Source organism: Stenella coeruleoalba (genome assembly GCF_951394435.1).
Source record: "Stenella coeruleoalba genome assembly, chromosome: 13".
Classification (NCBI taxonomy): Eukaryota; Metazoa; Chordata; class Mammalia; order Artiodactyla; family Delphinidae; genus Stenella; species Stenella coeruleoalba.
The window spans coordinates 7,817,003-7,839,209 of record NC_137159.1 but is presented as its reverse complement, the minus strand read 5'-3'; the positions used below and the strand labels follow the sequence as shown (position 1 = coordinate 7,839,209).

Below are 22,207 nucleotides of genomic sequence, written 5' to 3'. Positions count from 1 at the left end.
TATCATATTAGGAATTATCTTTATTGAAGTGAAGCATCTTCACAACAAGGCATCCACCAGTGGAGGCTCTGTTGCATGAGGTCTTTGTTTTCTGATTGTATCATTTATTTGAATTCATACACCTTTTCTACTTGTACATCTCAGACTGACCTCCTTTGTTTTCTGTAGGTTTTAACTGGAACTTAGTTTGGTTTATTACTCCAAGTAATATTGGTAGATGGAGGACATTGTGGGATGGAACCAGAAATGAAACCAGGAATGTAAAAGATTGTGACCAGGTTTGGTTCTGGATTTTGGGGTATTTTATTTACTGAATCATTCCTAATTTATTTAGATTTGGATGTGTGGTGATGTTTTGCTGAAAGCATTCAAACTTTGTGCATCTTGTTTTCCCTTTGGTAAAATGAGAGACTAGATGAAAGTCCCTTTCAGCTCTAAAATTTTTGCTATTCCAAGTAAAAATGCAAAGGTTTCCAAAGATTTAGGTGTTATTGATAATCAAATAATAAGAATCTTTTTCTCTTTTAACTTTTCTTCATTTTATAAATAATTCCATTCAGACACTCAACAAAAAAAACTTTGGTATCAACAAAAGTGAATTTCCTTTTCTTTTCCTTTCTTTCTTCTTTTTTCTTTTTTAGGGTTACTTGAATACAAGCATGAATTTCCTTTTCTTGATTACCTAGATTTTCTTCCTGGAGCTGTTCATTATAACTCTTTCTGGGTTTGAGTGTAACTCAAACTTTATTGAAGCAGATACAGAGAGGCTTATGAGTAGTTATAACTCAAGTGTTGTCATGAAAGAACTTGCCAAGTGATTTTTCTCAGTGGGCTGCTAATGCATGAAAAAGGCTAAAGTGAAAAAAAAAATTCTCTGTAAGTGAATGTGACAGATTATTTTGCTCTGGAGTAACATTTAGGTCTTCTGTGTTTTCATTTAAGTGCCAAGGATGACATTGATCTCGATGCCTTGGCTGCAGAAATAGAAGGAGCTGGTGCTGCTAAGGAACAGGAACCTCAAAAGGCAAAGGGGAAAAAGAAAAAGGAGAAAAAAAAGCAAGATTTTGAGTAAGTATATTTTAAATATATTTGATTTTTATTAGCTTTCGTACTAGATTTACTTATTAAACTAATACAGTACCTCAAAATATATTTTAATCCATTTCTAGTGAAGACGATATCCTGAAAGAACTGGAAGAATTGTCTTGGGAAGCTCAAGGCATCAAAGCTGACAGAGAAACTGCTACAGCAAAGGTGAAATACAGATTGTTGTTACCTGTTTATGCTTCTTCGTAGCTCCAGTTTTAGGGACTGCTTTTGGAAACCTTTGAGCAACATATATGTGTTAGTTAAAAGTTTCCATAAAATTTGATGCCAAAGGGGGAAAACAGTTTTTAGGGAAACAATAATGCATTTTAAAACCTTTCACAAATATAAAGATGCTTTATTTGGGAATCTAAAGGTATTTTGTGATATGTTGTCTATTTATAAAATTGGTGCATTTGGAAATATAACATTTCCCAACTCTACCCGCAGTTTTCTATATTATTGATACTTCTTTCCATCCTTTGAAATTGGATAAGCCTCAGAGTAATGAGAGAGGGATGGATATTTTTTCTTTCAATTTTCCCCTTAGGCTTTTTATGCCATTTGAAGAAGGTAATAAATGTGGACTGGTGATTAGTGTTTGCTTCAGAGTGCCTGGATTCTGAAATTTACAGTGATTATGAGATGTACCTGAGGCCTAGGCTAGCTTCTGGTACTTGCTTGAGTTTTATATTCTTGTAAAAACAACTTTATTTTAAAATTATTTCGATAATTTTTCCATGTGTACTTAACGAAGTACATGACTTTGAGGAGTTTCAATTAATAAAAAAAATAAAGTATAACTCTGTTAATATTTCTAACAATGGAAATTTTTTAGCCAACAGAAAATAATGAAGATGAATTCACCTCAAAACAAGATAAAAAAAAGAAAGGACAGAAAGGCAAAAAACAAAGTTTTGAAGATAATGATAGTGAAGAATTGGAAGATAAAGATTCAAAATCAAAAAAGACTGCAAAACCCAAAATGGAAATGTACTCTGGGAGTGATGATGATGATGATTTTAGTAAACTCTCCAAAAAAGCTAAAGGGAAAGCTCAAAAATCGAATAAGAAGCAGGATGGGTCAGAAGAGGATGAGGATAACAGTAAAAGAATTAAAGATTGTATGAGAGTACATTCTTCTGGTGAAAGTGGTGATGAATCAGATGAAGTTTTGCAGTCCAGGAAAGGACAGAAAAAGAATCAGAAAAATAAGCCAGGTCCTAATGTAGAGAGTGGGAATGAAGATGACGACTCCTCCTTCAAAATTAAGACAATGGCTCAAAAGAAGGCAGAAAAGAAAGAGCGTGAGAGAAAAAAGCGGGATGAAGAAAAGGCAAAACTACGGAAGCTGAAAGAAAAAGAAGAGCTAGAATCTGGTAAAAAGGATCAGAGTAAACCAAAAGAATCTCAAAGGAAATCTGAAGAGGAAGCTGTAAAATCCAAAGTGACTCTTGATTCTGGAGCACCTCCTGCCTCTGAAGAGAAAGGAGAGGCTCCCACAGCTGCAGAAGGTTGGTAATAATATCGAGGAAAGGGCAAAAGGCTTGGATTCATAATCAGCCTAAGTTTTGATTATTATGCCCCAAAGTCATTTTGTTGTTTGTCCTTGCTTATAAAGGTACTAAATTGTAAGAAACTTAAAATTAGGTCTAAGTACTCCTTTAATTGATTTTCACTGTTAAACATTTATGTATGTAGTATAAAATATCTTTCAAATGATTTGTGCACACACTAGGATTTTTACGGAATTTCACCGTGGAAAACAGTTTTTTGCTGCTCATGAAGGCTGGAAGTTGCCTAATGAAAAATTTACTCTTCCTTTTGATGCCTCAGTGTGAGATAATATCTGAATTCTTTCCTGTTTTTAAAAACCTAATTTGGTCTATGAAATGGAAAAGTAACATGCCGAAATTAGTTAACATCTTTTAAGCAATACTGAGGCACTTTTTTGTACCAGAACCAATTAGCAAAAAAGAAGCTTTCTAGTTAAATTTCCCCCTTATTCAGAATGGAAACAAAGATCAAATGACTTATATAATTTTTCTTTAGACTAGAAAACTTTTAATGGGAAAATTGACATAGCTTTTTAACCACTCAAATTTTTACTGTCTGGACATGTTTGAGGAGAACCATCAAGAAAGTAGCTTCATAATCTTTAATTCTTTAGCATAATGCTATAGAGTTCTTGGAATATATTTATATTTTTGTATTTTATTCTTCTAATGTCTGTCCCCTTAAGGTAGGCATCATTCTTATCATCCCCATCTTACAGAAGCAAAACTAGCTACAGAATTTATGAATTCAGACACCATGGATTTAGAAGATACGTTAGGTACTGTATATCTTCTCCCTGATGACAGGATCCTCACATCTTCTTGAATCCCTCAGGACAACTCAGAGTAGCACCAGCATTGTAGGCTTCTAAGGAGGCCAGCTGGGTTGTTTGGAGCTCTTCTGGTTACTCAAGTGCTCAGAGGGCCTAGATATCCAAAGCCCTTAGCCTGCTGCTGGCATCAGCCCTGGCCCATTATGGTTCCTGCACTCTGGGGTTTGCTTACCATTGCCGTAGGAAACAACTTTTAAAAATATTCTTTGCCTCTCTTCTTTTTTGGTAGATGACAATGAAGGAGACAAAAAGAAAAAAGATAAGAAGAAAAAGAAAGGAGAAAAGGAAGAAAAAGAAAAAGAGAAGAAAAAAGGACCTAGCAAAGCCACAGTTAAGGCTATGCAGGAAGCTCTGGCTAAGCTTAAAGAAGAAGAGGAAAGACAGAAGAGAGAAGAGGAAGAACGGATAAAACGCCTTGAAGAATTGGAAGCCAAGCGTAAAGAAGAGGTATGTCATTGTGAAGCTGCTGACTTTGACTTGGTATTTTACTTAAATCCGCTTCTCGTAAAATATCTCTAGCTTTCTAATTCTAAAAATTTCTTAGTTGTATGGTATTTCAGTTACATTATTGTTCAGATATAAATAATAAGATGAAGGGGTAGAGAAAATCCTACCTTATTTCCTCAGGTACAGACAGGAGTTGCTTGTGCATCATTGCCAACACATAGTCGACTCTCATGTGATACTAATTAATACTCATTATGTACAACATTTAAAGTACTTTCATTTGGAAGCTCCTAACATAATACTTTGCATGTATCTCAAGAGCTTTGTTAGAAATTTGGGTTGTTTATGTTTAAATTTTGTAATTCATTAAGCTAATACAGTTTTTGTCTGATGCATATTCTTTTATAGGAAAGATTGGAACAAGAAAAAAGAGAGAGGAAAAAGCAAAAAGAAAAGGAAAGAAAAGAACGCTTGAAAAAAGAAGGGAAACTTTTAACTAAATCCCAGAGAGAAGCCAGAGCCAGAGCCGAAGCTACCCTTAAACTTCTACAAGCTCAGGGTAGGTGGTGTTCTTAATTAACTGAATGCTCTAGAAACTTCTCTCATGCAGTTATATCTCTATAATGGTCAAAAGGAGAATTGAATCAGAAGGAGAATTCTATGAAAATGCTGTGAAAAAGTCCAATAATAATATAAGGAATAGGTGAGATAATTTCATTATTTAGGGAGATGACATCTATACTGTGGTAAAAATTTGTGTGTAAATGATAGTATGTCTGTAAATGAAAATACAAAATAGTAAAATGAGTCCCCGTGTAGACATCACTCAGTTTCAACAATTATCACCATTTACCATTCTTGTTTTGTCCCCCCTCCACCCACTTTTTTCCCCTGGAGTATTTGAAAGTGAATTCCAGATGCCATTATGGGTTTACTCACATTTTACTTTAGTGTGTATACCTAACAGATAAGGACATTTTACTTTTTAATATAAGTGTAGTATGTATTATTATATTAAACAAAGTTCCTTGATATCTTGATGTTGTCCATGTCTAGTTTTTTCCACTTATCTCCAAAATGTCTTTTATAATTGATTTGTTCAAATCAGGATCCAGATTAAATTCATGTGTTGTATTTGGTTGATAATGTCTGTCTCTCATTGATACCAGTACCACCCCTATTTTTGGCATGGATTTATTTGTTGAAGATACTGGATGTTTTCCTAGAATTTCTCCTATCCTGGATTTGTCTATTTGCATTCTCCTGGTGTTGGCTAACTTATTTCTCTATACCTTGTAATTTTTTAGATCTAGCAGTTTGGCTACTTCTTAATGGTGCTTTACCACCTAAAGTGCCTCATGTGAGGAGGCACGTGATCTGCTTGCCTTCTGGTGATGTCAAGATTGATCAGTGAGTTTAGCTATTGGCAGCCTTGTCCATTAGAAAAGTTCTTCATTGACTTTTCATCTAATAATTTTAATTCCAATTGGTGATCATTGCCTATATCCAGTACTTTGTTAGGAATTAAAGAATTGTGATAGTGTGTCATTCTTTCTGCATTTATTAGCTAGAATCTTTCTCTAAAGAAAAGCTTTCCCTGAAATACAGTTCATGCAGGAAAACCAGAGTATATGCTTAATTCTTTCCCTTTCTTTACTAATTTGTAAAATAATAAGTTGATGTCCCCTTAACCTCCAAAGGTGACCAGTGGAGGTTTAGTATTAAATTTAGAATTTAATTTTGCTTTGGATGTATATCATTTTATCTTAATGGAGTTTTATATAATTGATATGTTTTCATCTCCTAAAGTCATTTATGGTTTTGTTTTGTTTTGTTTTGGTTTGGTTTTTTTTGCGGTACACGGGCCTCTCACTGCCGCGGTCTCTCCCGCCGCAGAGCACAGGCTCTGGACGCGCAGGCCCAGCGGCCATAGCTCACGGGCCCAGCCGCTCCGCGGCACGCGGGATCCTCCCAGACCGGGGCATGAACCCACGAACCCTGCATCAGCAGGCGGACTCCCAACCACTGCGCCACCAGGGAAGCCCCATTTATGTTTTTGATACTCAAATTATACCATCTTTGGCTAGCAGGAAGTCATTCAGGTTGGTCCCTGTGACTTTTTCACTTGACTACTGTATTCTTGGACCTCTTCCTTGCTTTCTAACACCACGAGATATCCCAGGCTCATCTTGCACATTTTCTCCTCTAGACCTTGAAATCAACTGTTTACCCAGGGAACCTTGGTTCCTTTTAGTTTAGAGACCATAATCTGAGCATTTAATCATTTATGTTTTTGACAGGTAAGATGATTTAAAATAGTGTCTTTGCTCCTTTGAGAAGAATATTTTGGGACCTCTCTTAATGTCCTGTCCTTACGTTCCACAGATTTTTATATTATAGTAATTTTCGTGCTTATGCTATAATTAAAGTAAGAGCTACCATGTATTATGTATTTAGTATATACCTGATGTTACCTTTGACATTATTTCCTCATAAATATCTTCATTCCCATCATATAGATGAAAAAATGGAGACTCAGAAAACTTTAACAGCTTGTCCAAGGACCTAGAACTGAGATTTAATTGATCTGTGTGACCAGCTCTTTGTTATGCATTATATGGTCAGCTGGGAGCAGTAAATGTAGAGAAACACAGTACTTAGATTTCAGAAAGTCTTATTCTCAGTTGGGGATATAGCTTTTTAAAAAACAAAAGTAAAGAACAAATTCGAGTACAACTAGCACCCAAATATCAGATTTGACTTGTGGCTATCTGACAGGCTAGAAGCACTCATGGAGAAATTGGGATAGGACCACGTAGGGAGTAATTTGCCAATCTCAGAAATGCTGTTTTATGGAGTAGCTTGACTTGTATTTACAAGTTTAGATGAAAATCATTTAAAATTGTGAACTTGGCATCAATCTTTAGGACAGGCTTGGAAGAGATGGTCTCTCAGGTAGCATCTCTGGCCCTAGTCTCTCTTCTTATTCTTCATAGTGTTGCTCAGTTTTTGCCCTCTTATGGGTTCCCTATTGTCTGTTAATAAAAGTGTCCAAACTTCTTAACCTGACATTAACGGCCCTCCACAAGTGCATTCATTGAAAAGATACTACATGCTACGTCTCACCATATCTTTAAAAGCTGCCTTGTTAGGTAAATATTATTTACCACATTCATTACCTAGAATAATATAAAACTTATTAATTGAGCTCAAAATGTGTTCTTAGTGTATCTGCAGATATTTTCGGATAATTACGCTGAATTGTGTAGCAGGTTACCTTTTTAGTCTGTTCCATAGCCTTTAGCCTGTAACTACTAAGCATATAGCAAGTACACATTCCGCTAAAAGACACAAACAACCAACATGCAAAGAAATACATAACCTGGGTAGTCCTATACCTGTTTAAAAAATATACTCCTATATCTACTTACATTTTATCTAAGTTAAAAAAAAATTTCCAACAAAGAAAACTCCAGGCCTCTATGATTTCACTTGGGAATTCTAACAAATATTTAGGGAAGAAATATTGCTAGTTATGAACATTATCTTCCAGAACTACCCAACTCATTTTATGAGGACAGCATGCCCTTATATCATAGTGAGACAAAGACATTACGAGAAAGGAAAACTGCAGACCAATATCCCTCATGAACAAAGATGCAGAATTTTTCCACAAAATATTAGCAGTTTGATTCCAGCAGTACAGTTGACCCTTGTACAATCTAGGGGTTAGGGGCAACTCTCCATGCAGGCACAAACCTGTGTATAATTTTCTAGTCGGCCCTCTGTATCCACGGTTCCACGTCCACATATTGAACCAGCAGTGGATCTTCTAGTACTATAATATAATACATATTTAGTGAAAAAAATCTGAGTATAAATATCTGTGTAGTTCAGACCTGTTATTCAAGGGTCAACTTTATAAATATTTATGTTTATGTGCGTATATTTATATTTAGGGTTAATCTATCATGACCAAGTGGGTTTTATCCTGGGAATGCAGGGTTGGTTCAGTATTTAAAAATAAATAAATAGTTCACCATATTAATAGACTAAAGAAGAAAATCTACATGATCATCTCAATAGATGGAGAAGAATCATTTGACAAAATTCACCATTCACGTATAATAAAAATTCACAAACTGAGAATAGAAGGGAACTTCCTTCCCTGATATAAGACATTTACAAAAAACATACAACAATTTTCAGTTACTGGTGAATGACTGAATACTAATAAACACTAATATTGTGATTTAGGCAAGGATATCCACTCTCATCACAATCATTGCACATTGCACTGGAATGTCCTAACTCAGGCAATTGGGCAGAAAGAGAAATAAAGGCATGTAGACTGGAAGGAAGAAGTAAACCTGTCTATTCACAGATGACAGTTGTCTACATAGAAAATCCCATGGAATCTACCCCCCACAAAATCCTACAGCTAATAAGTGAGGTTAACAAGATTATAGATAAGACCAGTATGCAAATATCAACTGTATTTCTATATGCTTGCAATTAACAGTAAAAATTAAAAATGGTACCATTTACAGTACCCCCCCCCATAAAAGTAATTGAAACACTTAGTATTTGTGGAATCTATATGCTGAAAACTATAAAACACTGACGAAAATAATCGAAGACCTGTGTAAATGGAGAGATGTTGCATTCATGGATTGGAAGATTTGATGTTGTTAAGATATCAGTTCTCCTAAACTGATTTGTAGATTCAGTGCAATCTCAGTCAAAATTGCAGCAGAATATTTTGTGGATATCTATAAGCTATTTCTAAAATGTGTATGAAAAGATAAAGGAGTTAGAATGGCCAAAGTATTTTTGAAAAAGAACAAACCTTGGAGGACTCACTATCTGATTTCAAGACTAACTGTAAAAACAGTAATCAGTACAGTGTGATACTGGCAAAAGGATAGACAAATAGATCAATAGAACAGATAGAGTCTACGTATGGTCAGGGTTTTTTTTTTCTGTCATAGGAAAAGACAATTCAGTAGGTAAAATATGATGTTTGCAACAAGTGATAGTGGAACAGTTAGACATTGTGTAAAAAAAAAAAAACCTCAAAACAAAAAAACTTAGTCCTAAATCTCAATCGTTACATAAAATTTAACTCAAAATGGATTGTAGATCTACATATAAAATATACAACTTAAAAACTTTTAGGGCTTCCCTGGTGGCGCAGTGGTTGAGAGTCCGCCTGCCGATGCAGGGGACACGGGTTCGTGCCCCAGTCCGGGAAGATCCCACGTGCCACGGAGCAGCTGGGCCCGTGAGCCGTGGCCGCTGAGCCTGTGCGTCCGGAGCCTGTGCTCCACAACGGGAGAGGCCACAACAGTGAGAGGCCCGCGTACCACAAAAAAAAAAAAAAAATTTTTAGAGGAAAACATAGGGGAAAATCTTTGTGAGTTTGTGTTAGGCAGGGAGTGCTTAGTTACAACTTCAAAAGCATAATCCATAAAAGGAAAAAATTATAAAATTGAAGTCCAGTTAAAAACTTTTGCTGTGCAAAAGACACCATTGAGAGAATTCAAAGAAAATACCTGAAAGTCATACGTGATAACTGTGTGTGTGTGTGTGCATAAAAATATATATAAAGATAACTCGAAACTCAACAATGAGAAAAACAATCCTATTTAAAAATGGGCAAAAGTTTGAAGAGACACTTCACCAAGAAACTATTCAGTATAAGCACATGGAAAGACTGCTCGACATCATTAGGAAATTCAAATTAAGACCACTGTGAGATATCACTACACATTTATTAGAATATGTAAATTTAAAAGAACCCAACATCTGTCTTTACCAAATGCTGGTAAGAGCAGTTGGAACTCTCATATATTACTGGTGGGAATGCAGAATTGTAAAGCCACTTTAGAAAACAGTTGACAGTTTCTTACAAATTTAAATACAGTTGACCCTTGAACAACACGGGTTTGAACTGTGTGGGTTTACTTAATAGGTGGATTTTTTTCCAATAATACTACAGTAACTACACAGTTTGTGATTGGTTGAATCTGAGGATGCGGAACCATGAATATGGAGGAAACATGGATACGGAGGGCTGACTATAAGGTATATGCAGATTTTCAGCTGCGCGGAGAGTTGGCAGCCCTGACGCCCATGTTGTTCAAGAGTCAACTGTACATATTTATCTTAATGTCCCATCATTCCCACTCCACGGTATTTACCCCAGAGAAATGTTCACAGAAAAATCTGCATGCAAATGTTCCTAACAGCTTTATTCATAATTGTCAAAAACTAGAACTCAAATGTCCTTCAGCTGTCTGTCGAATAAGGGAACTGTGGTACATCCATACAATGGAATGCTGTTCGGCAATAAAAAGAAATGAAGTACTGGTACATATAGTAACGAGGATGACTCAAATCCATTATGATGATAGCCAGACTGTAAAGTGTTATTTCTGTGACTTTCTGGAAAGAGCACATGTTTTGGGTTGGAGAACAGATCAGTAGCTGCCAGGGGCATAAGGATGTGGATAGGGTTTAACTTCCCAGAGCAGCACAGGGTGATGGAACTGTTCTGCATCTTCATTATGATGGTGGTTGCATAACTACATGCATTTGTCAAAAGTCATAGAACTGGACACCAAAAAAATGGAATTTAAACGTAATAAATTTTAAAATACCTTACATTACAAAAGAGGGTTTTCCATGAATGTTCCTTTATATTTTAGGGTATGCATCTCTGAGGTGAATAAAATGTTATCTTCTTAAGTAGTATTTCTTAGGTGACAAGCAAGTAGTATAAACCCTGAAATTTTCCATTTTTATCCCTCAGGTGTTGAAGTGCCATCAAAAGACTCTTTGCCAAAGAAGAGGCCAATTTATGAAGATAAAAAGAAGAAAAAAACACCACAGCAGCTGGAAAATAAAGGTTTGCATACAAAATAGCCTGTGATTTAGAAACAGTTTTGTTTGCCTTTTCGTAAGCACACATTGATAAGTCCAGTGGTTATTGGAGGTGTGTATATTAAAGAAATAGTCTCCCGATGATGAAAGCTGTATGAACATTCCTGGGGATAGAGACCAGTCTTGCTCTCTCCATTGCCATGGTTCCTAAGTCCTCATATGGATCCTGATTTTATTAATAAATGGTTTTTCAGAAAGTCATTTGTAAGATAGTTGCCTAGGCTTTAGAATACATTTTTTCTCAGAAGTCTTAAAAAGAAATCAGCAAATCAGAATTGCATACTGAAACTTACTTCCTGTACCTTGTTTCTTGTTATTATCATTCTCAACGTATTCAAATGACAGGTTAATGGAAAAGTACTTTTGTTTGAAGAATGTGAATCCTATGCTATGAATAACTGTTCTTAACTCTGAAAAGCACAACTATCATTCTTATGTTTTCTGTTCCCTTCTCAACCTTCTGTAATTTTACATTCTATTCTTGAGCAGAAAGAAAAACTAGTTTCCTCTTTAAAAAAACAACAACGCATAGCTGATGTTTAAATGTTTTCTAAACTTGCTAAAGAATTTAGGTTGTACTACTGGTTTTTATTCAGTACTTAATAGAGTATCCTAACAGAAATTATGCACTGAAAAGTATTGTTAACTTGGTTTCTGTTCCTTTTTTCAGTATGTGAACCAATGGAATTAAGTGCTGCTGTAGAAGTTGTGGAACAAGGAGTACCTGAAAAAGAAGAGACACCACCTCCTGTTGAACCAGGTCAGTAGTGTTGACTACTGACATATGTTAAATATCACTGATGTGTCATAAGTTGTCTTGGTTATCGTTAGTTTGGGGAAACCAAATGTCTGGCAGGATGGCCTTCTTCATAGTTCTTTCTTTTCTCTAAATCATTTCATTTCCACTGTAAAAAGTGTAGAGGTGAGACTTGAATCACTTTTGTTCTTTACAATAGTGTTGGTAAAATGTTTTTTAGAGAGGATAGAGAGAGGTATTTGGATTTTTTCTGATGTTTTTATTTATGGGTCAGAATTCTTAAGCGGTACCAAGAAGAACTAAAGTTCTTTATTTAATCCTTCAGAAGCAAATTGGAAGCATTTTTAATTAGAACTTTTATTAAGAGTCATAAAAATTGGCATTTTAAAATCTTTATAGAGGTCAGCTTCTGTTTACTAAATTAGTAAGAGGATTCAACTTACTCATTTTGTGTGTGTGTTTTGAGATTGGAGAAAATCTCTGGATTTTTTTTTTCTTTAAGATAAACATTGTTCTAATTCATGAGATAGCTGTTGCTAGGAGAGCCAGAGGCCGGCTAAATGTATGTTTTGTAAAATCAGGAGAATCTCCAGTGTTTAAAGACAGGAATGGGAGCAGCTTTAGAGAATGTTAAGACTGACCCACACTGGTGAAAGGTATTACTGATCCTATTTTTCTTCCCCTCCTATTCTCAATATAAAAAGGATCATTTTCCTGGGCACACCTCAGCTTAACAGGATGAGATTAGAGAAATTCACATTGATAGACTTAACAGCAGTTCCCTATTTTAGGTGATATTTGTAGCACTAGAAAGAATTGCTAATTTAGGAGGAGTTAGGGGTATGTGTTTCTGACTCATTTCCTCCTCAAGAAGGCGTGTCCAAACTTGTTGACAAATAGTAATTATGACAGGGAAACAAATACTACAGTGTCCCAATCTCATCTTCCTTTCATTTGAGAATAATTTTGCTTGATTAGATTTCAGTAAAAAGAATCATTTTTGTTAATGAGAGTTTAAAGTCTATAAATTCAAAATTATACCTTTCTGGCTATTTTTTGGGTTGTAAGCACAACGTACTGTTCTTATTTTCAACTGGAATAGAAGTGTAGATTTGTACCTCCAACTATGTAATTTAAGTTGTATTTATATGTATTTGTAGAGGTTAAAGCAAAATAAACAGTACATTCTTCTGTATAAAGTATAGGTTGAAGATCAAAAAGAAGATATATGTGAAATTTCTTTTATCCTCAAGAACTGAATGCCATCATTTACCCTTTTCAAGATCTAAAGGAACATTTCAATGAGTTGCTAATATCTTAATTACCTCAAATGTGAAATCTGCATTAAGTTTAATATAGTGTATTCAAAACACGAGGAAATTGTGAAGCATTTAGTAATAGTAGAGGATTTAACATGGTAGGTATATTGAAAACTAGTTCCAAAGGTAATGAAATTGTGTACATACTTTTTGCATAACTAAAACATTTATTTCTTTATGTCAGGATAGTTTTCTACGTAATTTTTTTTTTTCTAAAAGCAATCTTATCTGTCTAGATATATTCTGTGTCTTTAATGAAAATTTTATTTACAGAAGAGGAAGAAGAAACTGAGGATGCTGGATTGGATGATTGGGAAGCTATGGCTAGTGATGAGGAGAGAGAAACAGGTGAGTAGCTCGTAAGCACTCATTGATAAGTCCAGTGGTTATTGGAGGTGTGTATATTAAAGAAATAGTCTCCCGATGATGAAAGCTGTATGAACATTCCTGGGGATAGAGACCAGTCTTGCTCTCTCCATTGCCATGGTTCCTAAGTCCTCATATGGATCCTGATTTTATTAATAAATGGTTTTTCAGAAAGTCATCTGTAAGATAGTTGCCTAGGCTTTAGAATACATTTTTTCTCAGAGTGATAATGTTACAAATGGGGATAAGTTATTAAAGCTAGCCTACCAAAAAAACCTCTTGAACTTAAAATATAATACAAAGATAATACAAACGAATTGTTTAGTTCCTAATCACTATGAATAAAAAGTGTTTTTGTCATTTCTTCCTGTCTCTTTTAGGGTTTAATTTGCTGGCTTTTTGCTAACTTTTTGAAATGAATATTTGGCTCTGTTTTCTCAGTCGTTTTTTAAAACTACAGATTTTTCTTTAAGCCTGGCTTTAGCCAAATTCTGTAAGGTCTGATACGTTGATATATTAAATTTTCTATTTTGATATATTAACTTTTACCTGTGATTTGTTTAGAAGTATATATATATATATATATTTTTTTTTTTTTTTTTTTTTTTTTTTTTGCTGTACGCGGGCCTCTCACTGATGTGGCCTCTCGCGTTGAGGAGCACAGGCTCCGGACGCACAGGCTCAGCGGCCATGGCTCATGGGCCTAGCCGCTCCGTGGCATGTGGGATCTTCCCGGACCGGGGCACGAACCCGTGTCCCCTGCATCGGCAGGCGGACTCTCAACCACTGTGCCACCAGGGAAGCCCAGAAGTATATTTCTTAATTTATGAAAATGAGGACTTTACGTATCTTTGTTACTTCATTGTGATCAGAAAAATACATGGTTCTGTCCTTTGAAATACGTCGACTTAACCAACCATTTGTTGGGCTGTAAATTATTATGAATGTTTCATATGTGATTGGAAAGAGTTTATATTCTGCATTAGTTGGGTGACTTGTTACCTATATTTAGTTAAGTTTGCTGATCATTTTCACCTCTTATGTTCTGTTCTGAGTTTTTTTTCTGGTGTGCTTTTTCTCTCTCACTGAGAGTTGTGTGTTCAAATCTCCCATCGTGCTTGTAGATTGTCTGTTTCTCCATGAGTTATATTAATTTTTGCTTTATATATTTTGGTGCTATATTATTAGATGAATGTAATCTTATATCTTTCTGATGAAATAACTGTTTTATCGTTTTATTTCTAGTGATGTCTTTTGCCTTAAAGTCTACCTTATCTGATATTAATAGCTATGCCAGCTTTAATTTACATGATCTTCTTCTGTCTTTATTACACTTTCTATATCCTTAAACAGCATATAGTTGAGGTTTTAAATCCAGTTTGTCAATTTTTATATTTTACCTAGAGTACTTAGCCCATTACATCTAACATTTGATAGAGTTAATAAAGTATATTGATTATATATTTATCATCTTATTAAGTTCTTCTTAAGTTCTTCTTGTTCTGTTTCTTTTTCTCTCCTTTCTAACCATCTTTTGGATTATTTGAATTTTTTCTCCTTTCATGAGCTTGGAAGTTTCGTACTTTTCTGCTTACTTTTAGTGGTTACTCTAGAGAGTTTTCACGTGGATCTTTTTTTTTTCCCCTTTCTCTCCATCCTCTCACCCAGTATTCCTCCTCCCAGTCCTTATCTCCTCCTCTCACATCAGCCCCACTAGAAGATGAGGACTTGATTTCTCTGTTCCCTGCAATGCTTGTGGCAGTGCTTTGCACATTAGACACCTCAAACAAGGATCTGTGCAAGAATAAATGGATGGGTGGGCAACTGCTCTGTGTAATCCCCCTCCCCCCCCCACCCCCCGCTTCCTGATAGATGCCTTTTAAATCCTCACAAAAGCTGAGAGGGGCTGAGGGGGTTAGGAAAGTTGTGAGAGGGTGGGCAGCTGTCCTTAAGTGGTGCAGCTGCATCTGGAGCCGCCTGGGCCTGATTCCAAAGCCTGCCTCATCCCCTCTCCCTCTACGGATTCCATAACAAGATGGCTCCTGCCCTCAAATCTGATGAGAGACAGAAACTAATGCAGAAATTTAAAAACTCTGCCTGGCAAATAACAGGCGCCAATAAACACGTTTCGTTGTTGAAGGAGCGAAGCCCTAACAGTGGTGTGCAGACATTTCTGTGGGGCCCAAAGGAGACACCTAAGTGTGTTGGATGAGGGGTGAGGAAGGGGCTGTAAAAGACTTCTAGAGGGGCACACTTGAGGGGGACCTTGAAAGGTAGGTCCTTGCCAGGGGTGCGGGAACAGCACGGAGGGATGAAAAGAAAGCAATCTGAGAAAATGGAAGACCTTTAAAAGCCACGATAGGGAATGGCTCCAGCCCGAGATCAGCAGACAGTGCTGGGGCCTGACAGGCTACAGAGCTGGCAGCAGGTTGGGGGACTACGCCGCACAACGGCTGCACCCTGCCTTCCCCCGCTCTGCCCAACCCGGACCAGTGCTCCTTGGCCCTCCGACTGGGCCTAACATGGATCTTTGAACTATCACTGTCTACTATTATCTTCTTTCCAGGCAATGTAATGACCAAAGAATACATAAACAACATTTAACCAATTCTCAATTTATATACCATTGTTCTCATTAATTTTAATTCTCTGTTTTAAACCCCATAATAGCTTTTTTTAAAAAGCAGTCAGTATATATTTAAGTTTACCCACATTCTTAGCTTTTGTTGTGCTTCATTTTTTTCCTGCACCTCTGACCTTTATTTGGGATCATTTCTTCCAGCCTGAAGAATACCTTTTAGAATTTCCTTCAGTATGCATCTGTTACTGAGACATTCCATTTTTGCTTTTCTGAAAATATCTTTATCTCATCTTCATTCTTGAAGGTGACAAACTGAATGAGGAATTCTTAGACGTAATTTTATTAATACTTTGAAGATATTAGTCCCTTGTCTTGGCTTTTATTGTTTCTGTTTAAAAGTCAGGTTACCAGCCTAAATTTTTCATGTGTCTTTCGTTTTCATCAGTTTTATTATGATGTGGCTAGGTTTGTTTTGTTTTTATTTATTCTGCCTATATGTTTTTATTAGTTTTGCAGTGTTATGAGCCACTGTTTCTTCTCAGGGTTATTAGTTAAGCCTATGATAGACCTTCTTACTCTATCACTGTATCTTTTCCTCTTTTCTGTATTTTTTACCTATTGAGTCTCCGTGGTTCATTGTAGATTGTTTCTTCTGATCTGTGTTCTGGTTCATTAATTTTCTCCTCAATTGTTTGCAACTGTAGAAATAATTTGATGTCAAGGTTGGTGTTTTCTTCCCCCAGAGAGAATTTATATGTACATCTACCAGGAGTCTGAGTGAACTAGCAATATAGAGTCATCTTATTCCACATGTGGAATTTAGAGGATCTGGAGGTGATATGCCAATAATGGGGAGGCCCTGTTTACTTCTCGTTTATCCTTACTGCTACAGTACAGTTTTTCAGGATTTCACCCCACAATAAGGGTATTACCCAGTGTCCATCTCCCTCGCCCCATGGAAATCCTTGGTAGGCCTGAACTCCCAATGCCTGGACCCCTAAGCTTTGAGGGGCCACTAAGAGCTGCATAACTTTTCAGCTGCCTCCTCCAGGATCCGCAAATGACCCCAGGGGAACAAAGTACTAGGCATCGTGTCCACCTCCCTGGGTTTCTGTCCTCTCTTGTATCCTAGCTTAGTAATGTTTTTCTTGTTTATTAGCTGAAGTATGGTTAATGCATTAAGTTTTTACTGTTAAGTGGCAGTCTTCATTGTAGCAATGTAGACAAACACTTTGCATTTATGATGTATGAAAACATTAATTTGGAATTAATGCTGTATTAAAATGTTACTCCCTGGGCTTCCCTGGTGGCGCAGTGGTTGAGAGTCCGCCTGCCGATGCAGGGGACACGGGTTCGTACCCCGGTCCAGGAAGATTCCACGTGCCACGGAGTGGCTGGGCCTGTGAGCCATGGCCGCTGAGCCTGCGCGTCCGGAGCCTGTGCTTCACAATGGGAGCGGCCACAGCAGTGAGAGGCCAGCATACCACCCCACAAAAAAAAAAAATTTTTACTCCCTTATTTAGTACATGTTCAGTATTATTTTCCCTTTAAGGTCTCTATCTTGATAGAAATCTCATTGTTAACTTTCATTTATTTCAAAATCTGTTTTCCTGAAAGTAGGAAACACGGTGCATATAGAAGTAAAAGAAAACCCTGAAGAGGAAGAGGAGGAAGAGGAGGAGGAGGAGGATGACGAAGAGAGTGAAGAAGAAGAGGAAGAAGAAGGAGACAGTGAAGGCAGTGAAGGCGATGAAGAAGATGAAAAGGTGTCAGATGAGAAGGATGTGGGGAAAACATTAGTTAAAAAGCCAAGTAAAGAAGTGAGCTCGGAATCTGAGTATGACTCTGATGATGATCGAACTAAAGAAGAACGGGCTTACGACAAAGCAAAACGGAGGATTGAGGTATTTATTTTTCCTCTTCTCTTTCCTCCTTTCCTCCCCACTCCTCTGTGAACATTAGAACTATACAACTAAAGGCTTTTATTGAGGAGCACTTTTAAAAATACAGTCTTGGAGTGGTATCTTTGTCCGGTTTTTGTGGAGACATAATAGGTCTTTAACAGTGGTCTAACCCAAGGACCTCACTCTTACCTAAGACAGAATGGTGACTGCTTCATCATTTTTTTCTTTTTTCCTCCAAATTTTAATGTGCTCTTTGACAATTTATCGGTATACAGAGGTATTCTGAGCTTATGCCCTCTAGTTGAGTTTTTGCCTTACGTATTTAGGTTAGTCATTCTGAGGCATCTGATCCCTTTAGTTGTTTAAATCTGGTGGGTTAATGAGGCTTCTATCAATATTTAGTCAAGTTCACATACCTAGCCGGCTTACTGTTTGGCCTACTTAATGAGGTAGACTTCTACTACTACTTCTACTAGGCTTCAAGAGAAAGTTTCCTTTAGTTATGTCAGCTTAGCATAAATAATACACTAAAAACTACTTTAGTTTGCTTTGAGGATGCTAAACTATTTTAAAGCTAAAAACTGTTCTTAGCTTTCCTTTTCTTAATCTTTTCATATGTAATTCTAGTTTTTAATTTTTGTTTTAATACCTATATATCAGTATTTGCCTTTCCTTCTGTAAAGTCTAGATAGGAATAGATTTTCTGAATCTCTAAAGGACTAACAAAGTCTATTATTGTAAACTGGGGTTTCTCAACCCCAGCACCGTTGACATTTTTGGGCTGAATAATTCTCTGCTGCGGGGGACTGTCGTCTTCATTTTAGGATGTTGAGCAGTATCTCTGGTCTCCACCCACTAGATCCCCTCCCTTCTCCTGCACGTGTCTCTGCTTCTTCCCCACAGCACCTACTCAGGCCAACTCCCTTGTATACCTATGTGTAAGAGAGACAGTTTGTGTACTGTGTTTGATGATTTAAAAACAAACAGAATGGGTGTAATCAGAAAGTAAAAGTTCCCCCATTATCTCACTCCCCAGTGAGATAACAAGAACTACCCTTGTTAATGAATCTGTTTATCAGCCTCATGTTAAAAAAAATTCATTAATAATTAGATAATAAATTTTGTGGATGCATATTTTTTTCCACATAACAATATGCTATGGGCTTCTTTAGCTCAACAGTTTTTAAACAGCTTGGTTGAGATATGATTTACGTACCATAAAATTGACCCATTTTAAGTGTACAATTCAGTGACATTTTGTAAATTTACAGAGTTGTGCAACCATCACCACAACTCAACTTTAGAATATTTTCATCACCCCAGACACATTCCTTGTGCCAGTTTGCAGTCATTCCCCATTCCTAGCCCCATGCAACTACTAATCTGGTTTTCTGTCTCTAGAGAGCTGTCTTCTCTGGAAACTTCATTATAAATGCAATCCTATAATATGTAGTCTTTTCTGTCTGGCTTATTTCACTTAAGCCTATTCATCTGTGTTGTTGCTCTATTAGTACTTTGTTCCTTTTTACTGACAAATAGTGTTTTGTTGCACAAATATACCACATTTTATTACTGTCCATTCACCAGTTGAAGGATATTTGACTTTCCACTTTTTTGGCTATTATGAATAGTACTGTCATAAACATTCTCATATGAATCTTTGCATGGAAACATGTTTTTATTTCTTTTGCATATGTTCCTAGGAGTGAAATTGCTGAATCATATGGTAAATTTGTGTTTAACTTTTTCAGAAACTACTAAACTATTTTTCAGAGTGGCTCTGCAACTGAAAATTTTTATCAGTTGAGGGTTCTAGTTTCTCTACATCCTCACTAATACTTGTTACTGTCTGCTTTTCCATTATAACCGTTCTAAAGGATGTGAAGTAGTATATCTTATTGCAGTTTTTAATTTGCATTTCCATGATGTTGAGCATTTCTTTGTATGTTTATTGGCCATTCCTATAATCTTCATTGTTGAAACATCTATTCAAATTTTTGTCCATTTTTAAATTTTGGAATTTGTCTTTTTATTATTAAGTTGTAAGAGTTCCTTTCATTTTTTAAGTTTCTTTTGAAGTGCATAAATTTTTAATTTTGTTAACATCCAGTTTATTAAATTTTTCTTTTACTAGAGCATGCCTCTGGTGTTGTGTTGAAGAAATCTTTGCCTAACCCAAGATCATGAATATTTTGCCCTGTGTTTTCTTCTTAAAAATTTATACTTTTTGTTCTTGTATCTTTAACTCTATGTTAAGATAATTTTTTTGTATGGTGTGATGTAAGGGACTAACATCATTTTTTAATGAATTTAACCAGCATCATTTGTTTAGAAGACTACTCTTCCCCCATTGTGTTGCCTTGTCATTTTCGACAAATCAAGTGATCAGAAATGTGAGAGTTTATTTTTCGACTTTTGAGTTCTGTTTCATTCATTTGTATATCTGTTCTTACATCAGTACCATACTGTTTTTGATTACTATAGTTTTATGGTAAGTTTTGAAATTGGGAAATGTAAGTCTTCCAACATTATTCTTGCTTTTCCAGATAGTTTTGACTATCCTAGGTCACGTGCTTTTCCATACAGATTTTAGGGTCAGCAGTTTCTGCAAAAAGTCTACTCAGACTTTGATAGAGATTGCATTGGATCTGTAGATCAATTTTGTGGAGAATTACCATCTTATTAATATTAAATCTTCCAATCCATGGAAATAGGCTGTCTCTCCATTTATTTATATCTCTTAAAATTTCATCCAGCAGTGTTTTGTAGTTTTCAGAGTATAGGATTTATGATTCTTTTGTTAAATTTACTGCCAAGTATATTTATTGTTTTTGATGCTCTTGTGAATGGAGTCACTTCATTTAATCTTCCATTGTCAATATAAAGGTGCAGTTGATTTTATAGATTGATTTTGTATCCTGCAACTATACTGAAATTTTTTTATTCCAGTAATTTTTCATGGATTGCTTAGGACTTTCTGTAATCAGTGTCATGTCATCTATCAAAGACAATTTAATTCTTCCTTTCCAAACTTACTGCTGCTTATTTCTCTCTTTTTGCCCTATTTCCCTGGCTAGACCAATACATTGTTGAATAGAAGTGGTAAGAACAGACATACTTGCCTTGTTCCCAGTATTTGGGGGGAAAATGTTCAGATTTTCACCATTAACTATGATATTAGCAGTGGGTTTTTCACAGATGTCCTTTGTCAGTTTGATGAAATTCCCTTTTTTTCCTAGTTTGTGGTGAGTTTCTGTTGGTGAGTGGATGATAGATGCTTTTTGTATATTTATTGAGATGGGTTTTTCCCTTTTTGTATTGATATATGATGTATTATGTTAATTGGTATTCAACCAACCTTGCATTCCTGGAATAAATCCCACTTGATCATGGTATATAATCCTCTTTATATGGTACTGGATGTCGTTTGTAATATTTTGTTGAGGAATTTGTGATCTATACCTATGAGGATATGGATCAGTAACGTTCTTATCTTAAGATGTGTTTCTCTGGCTTTGATTTCAGATTAATATTAACCTTGTAGGATTAGTTGGGAAGTGTTCCATCCTTCTCTACTTTCTGCAAGAGTTTGTGAAGGATTATATTATTTCCTGTTTTGAATGTTTGTTGGGATTCATCAATAAAGCATTTTGGGGGGGAGGATTTTAAAATTACTAATTCAGTTTATTGTATTGTCATTTTCTTTTGCATCTTGAGTCATTATCAGTAATTTTTGAGTTTCTAATTATTGTTTTTCATCTAAGTTGTGAGCATAAAGTTGTTCATAGCATCCTTTTACAGTCCTTTAAGTTTCTGTAAGGTCAGTAGTGGTGTCTCCTCTTGATTCTAATTTTGGTGATCTTTGTCTCCTCTTTTTTTTTTTTTTTATTGGTCTGTCTGGCTAAAGGTTTTCCATGTTTTTGAGCATCTCAAACCAACTTTTGGTTTCATTGATTTTTCTTTATTTTTGTTTGTTCTCTTTTTAGTTGATTTTTTGTTCTGTTCTTTATTATTTTCTTTCTACTTTGGGTTTAGTTTCCTCTTTTGCTAATTTCTTAAGGTGACAACTTAGATAATTGATTTGAGACCATTCTTTTCTTCTCCACATCATATAGGCATTTACAATTACAGATTTCCCCTCTAAGGTACTGCTTTAGCTGCATCCCACAAATTTTGACTTTTTTTGGTTTTCATTCAACTCAGATTTTCTAATCTCACTTTTACTATTTCTTCTTTGATCATGCATTATTTAGAAGTGTATTGTTATAATTTACAAATATTTGTGGATTTTCCTTATTTTCCTTCTGTTAATTCTAAATTCTGACCATTGTGGTCAGAGAACATACTTTGTATAGTTTCTGTCATTTTAAAGTAATTGACCTGTTTTATCTTCTAGCATATGGTCTCTTCTGG

The 22,207-nt window shown here is 35.8% G+C and overlaps 1 protein-coding gene across 2 annotated transcripts in view; it reads left to right on the top strand.

Moving 5' to 3' along the window:
• EIF5B (eukaryotic translation initiation factor 5B) overlaps positions 1-22,207 on the top strand; it is a 68,197-nt gene that overhangs the window by 21,524 nt on the left and 24,466 nt on the right. The window contains exons 2-10 of one of the 2 annotated variants that reach the window (XM_079941372.1): positions 943-1,068; positions 1,170-1,254; positions 1,925-2,600; positions 3,705-3,922; positions 4,331-4,481; positions 10,737-10,832; positions 11,538-11,627; positions 13,217-13,291; positions 17,511-17,794. In XM_079941372.1, coding sequence (XP_079797498.1) covers positions 943-1,068; positions 1,170-1,254; positions 1,925-2,600; positions 3,705-3,922; positions 4,331-4,481; positions 10,737-10,832; positions 11,538-11,627; positions 13,217-13,291; positions 17,511-17,794 — 1,801 coding nt within the window. Of the gene's footprint in view, positions 1-942; positions 1,069-1,169; positions 1,255-1,924; positions 2,601-3,704; positions 3,923-4,330; positions 4,482-10,736; positions 10,833-11,537; positions 11,628-13,216; positions 13,292-17,507; positions 17,795-22,207 lie in introns of both variants that reach the window. The other variant, XM_079941371.1, reaches the window with a different exon arrangement.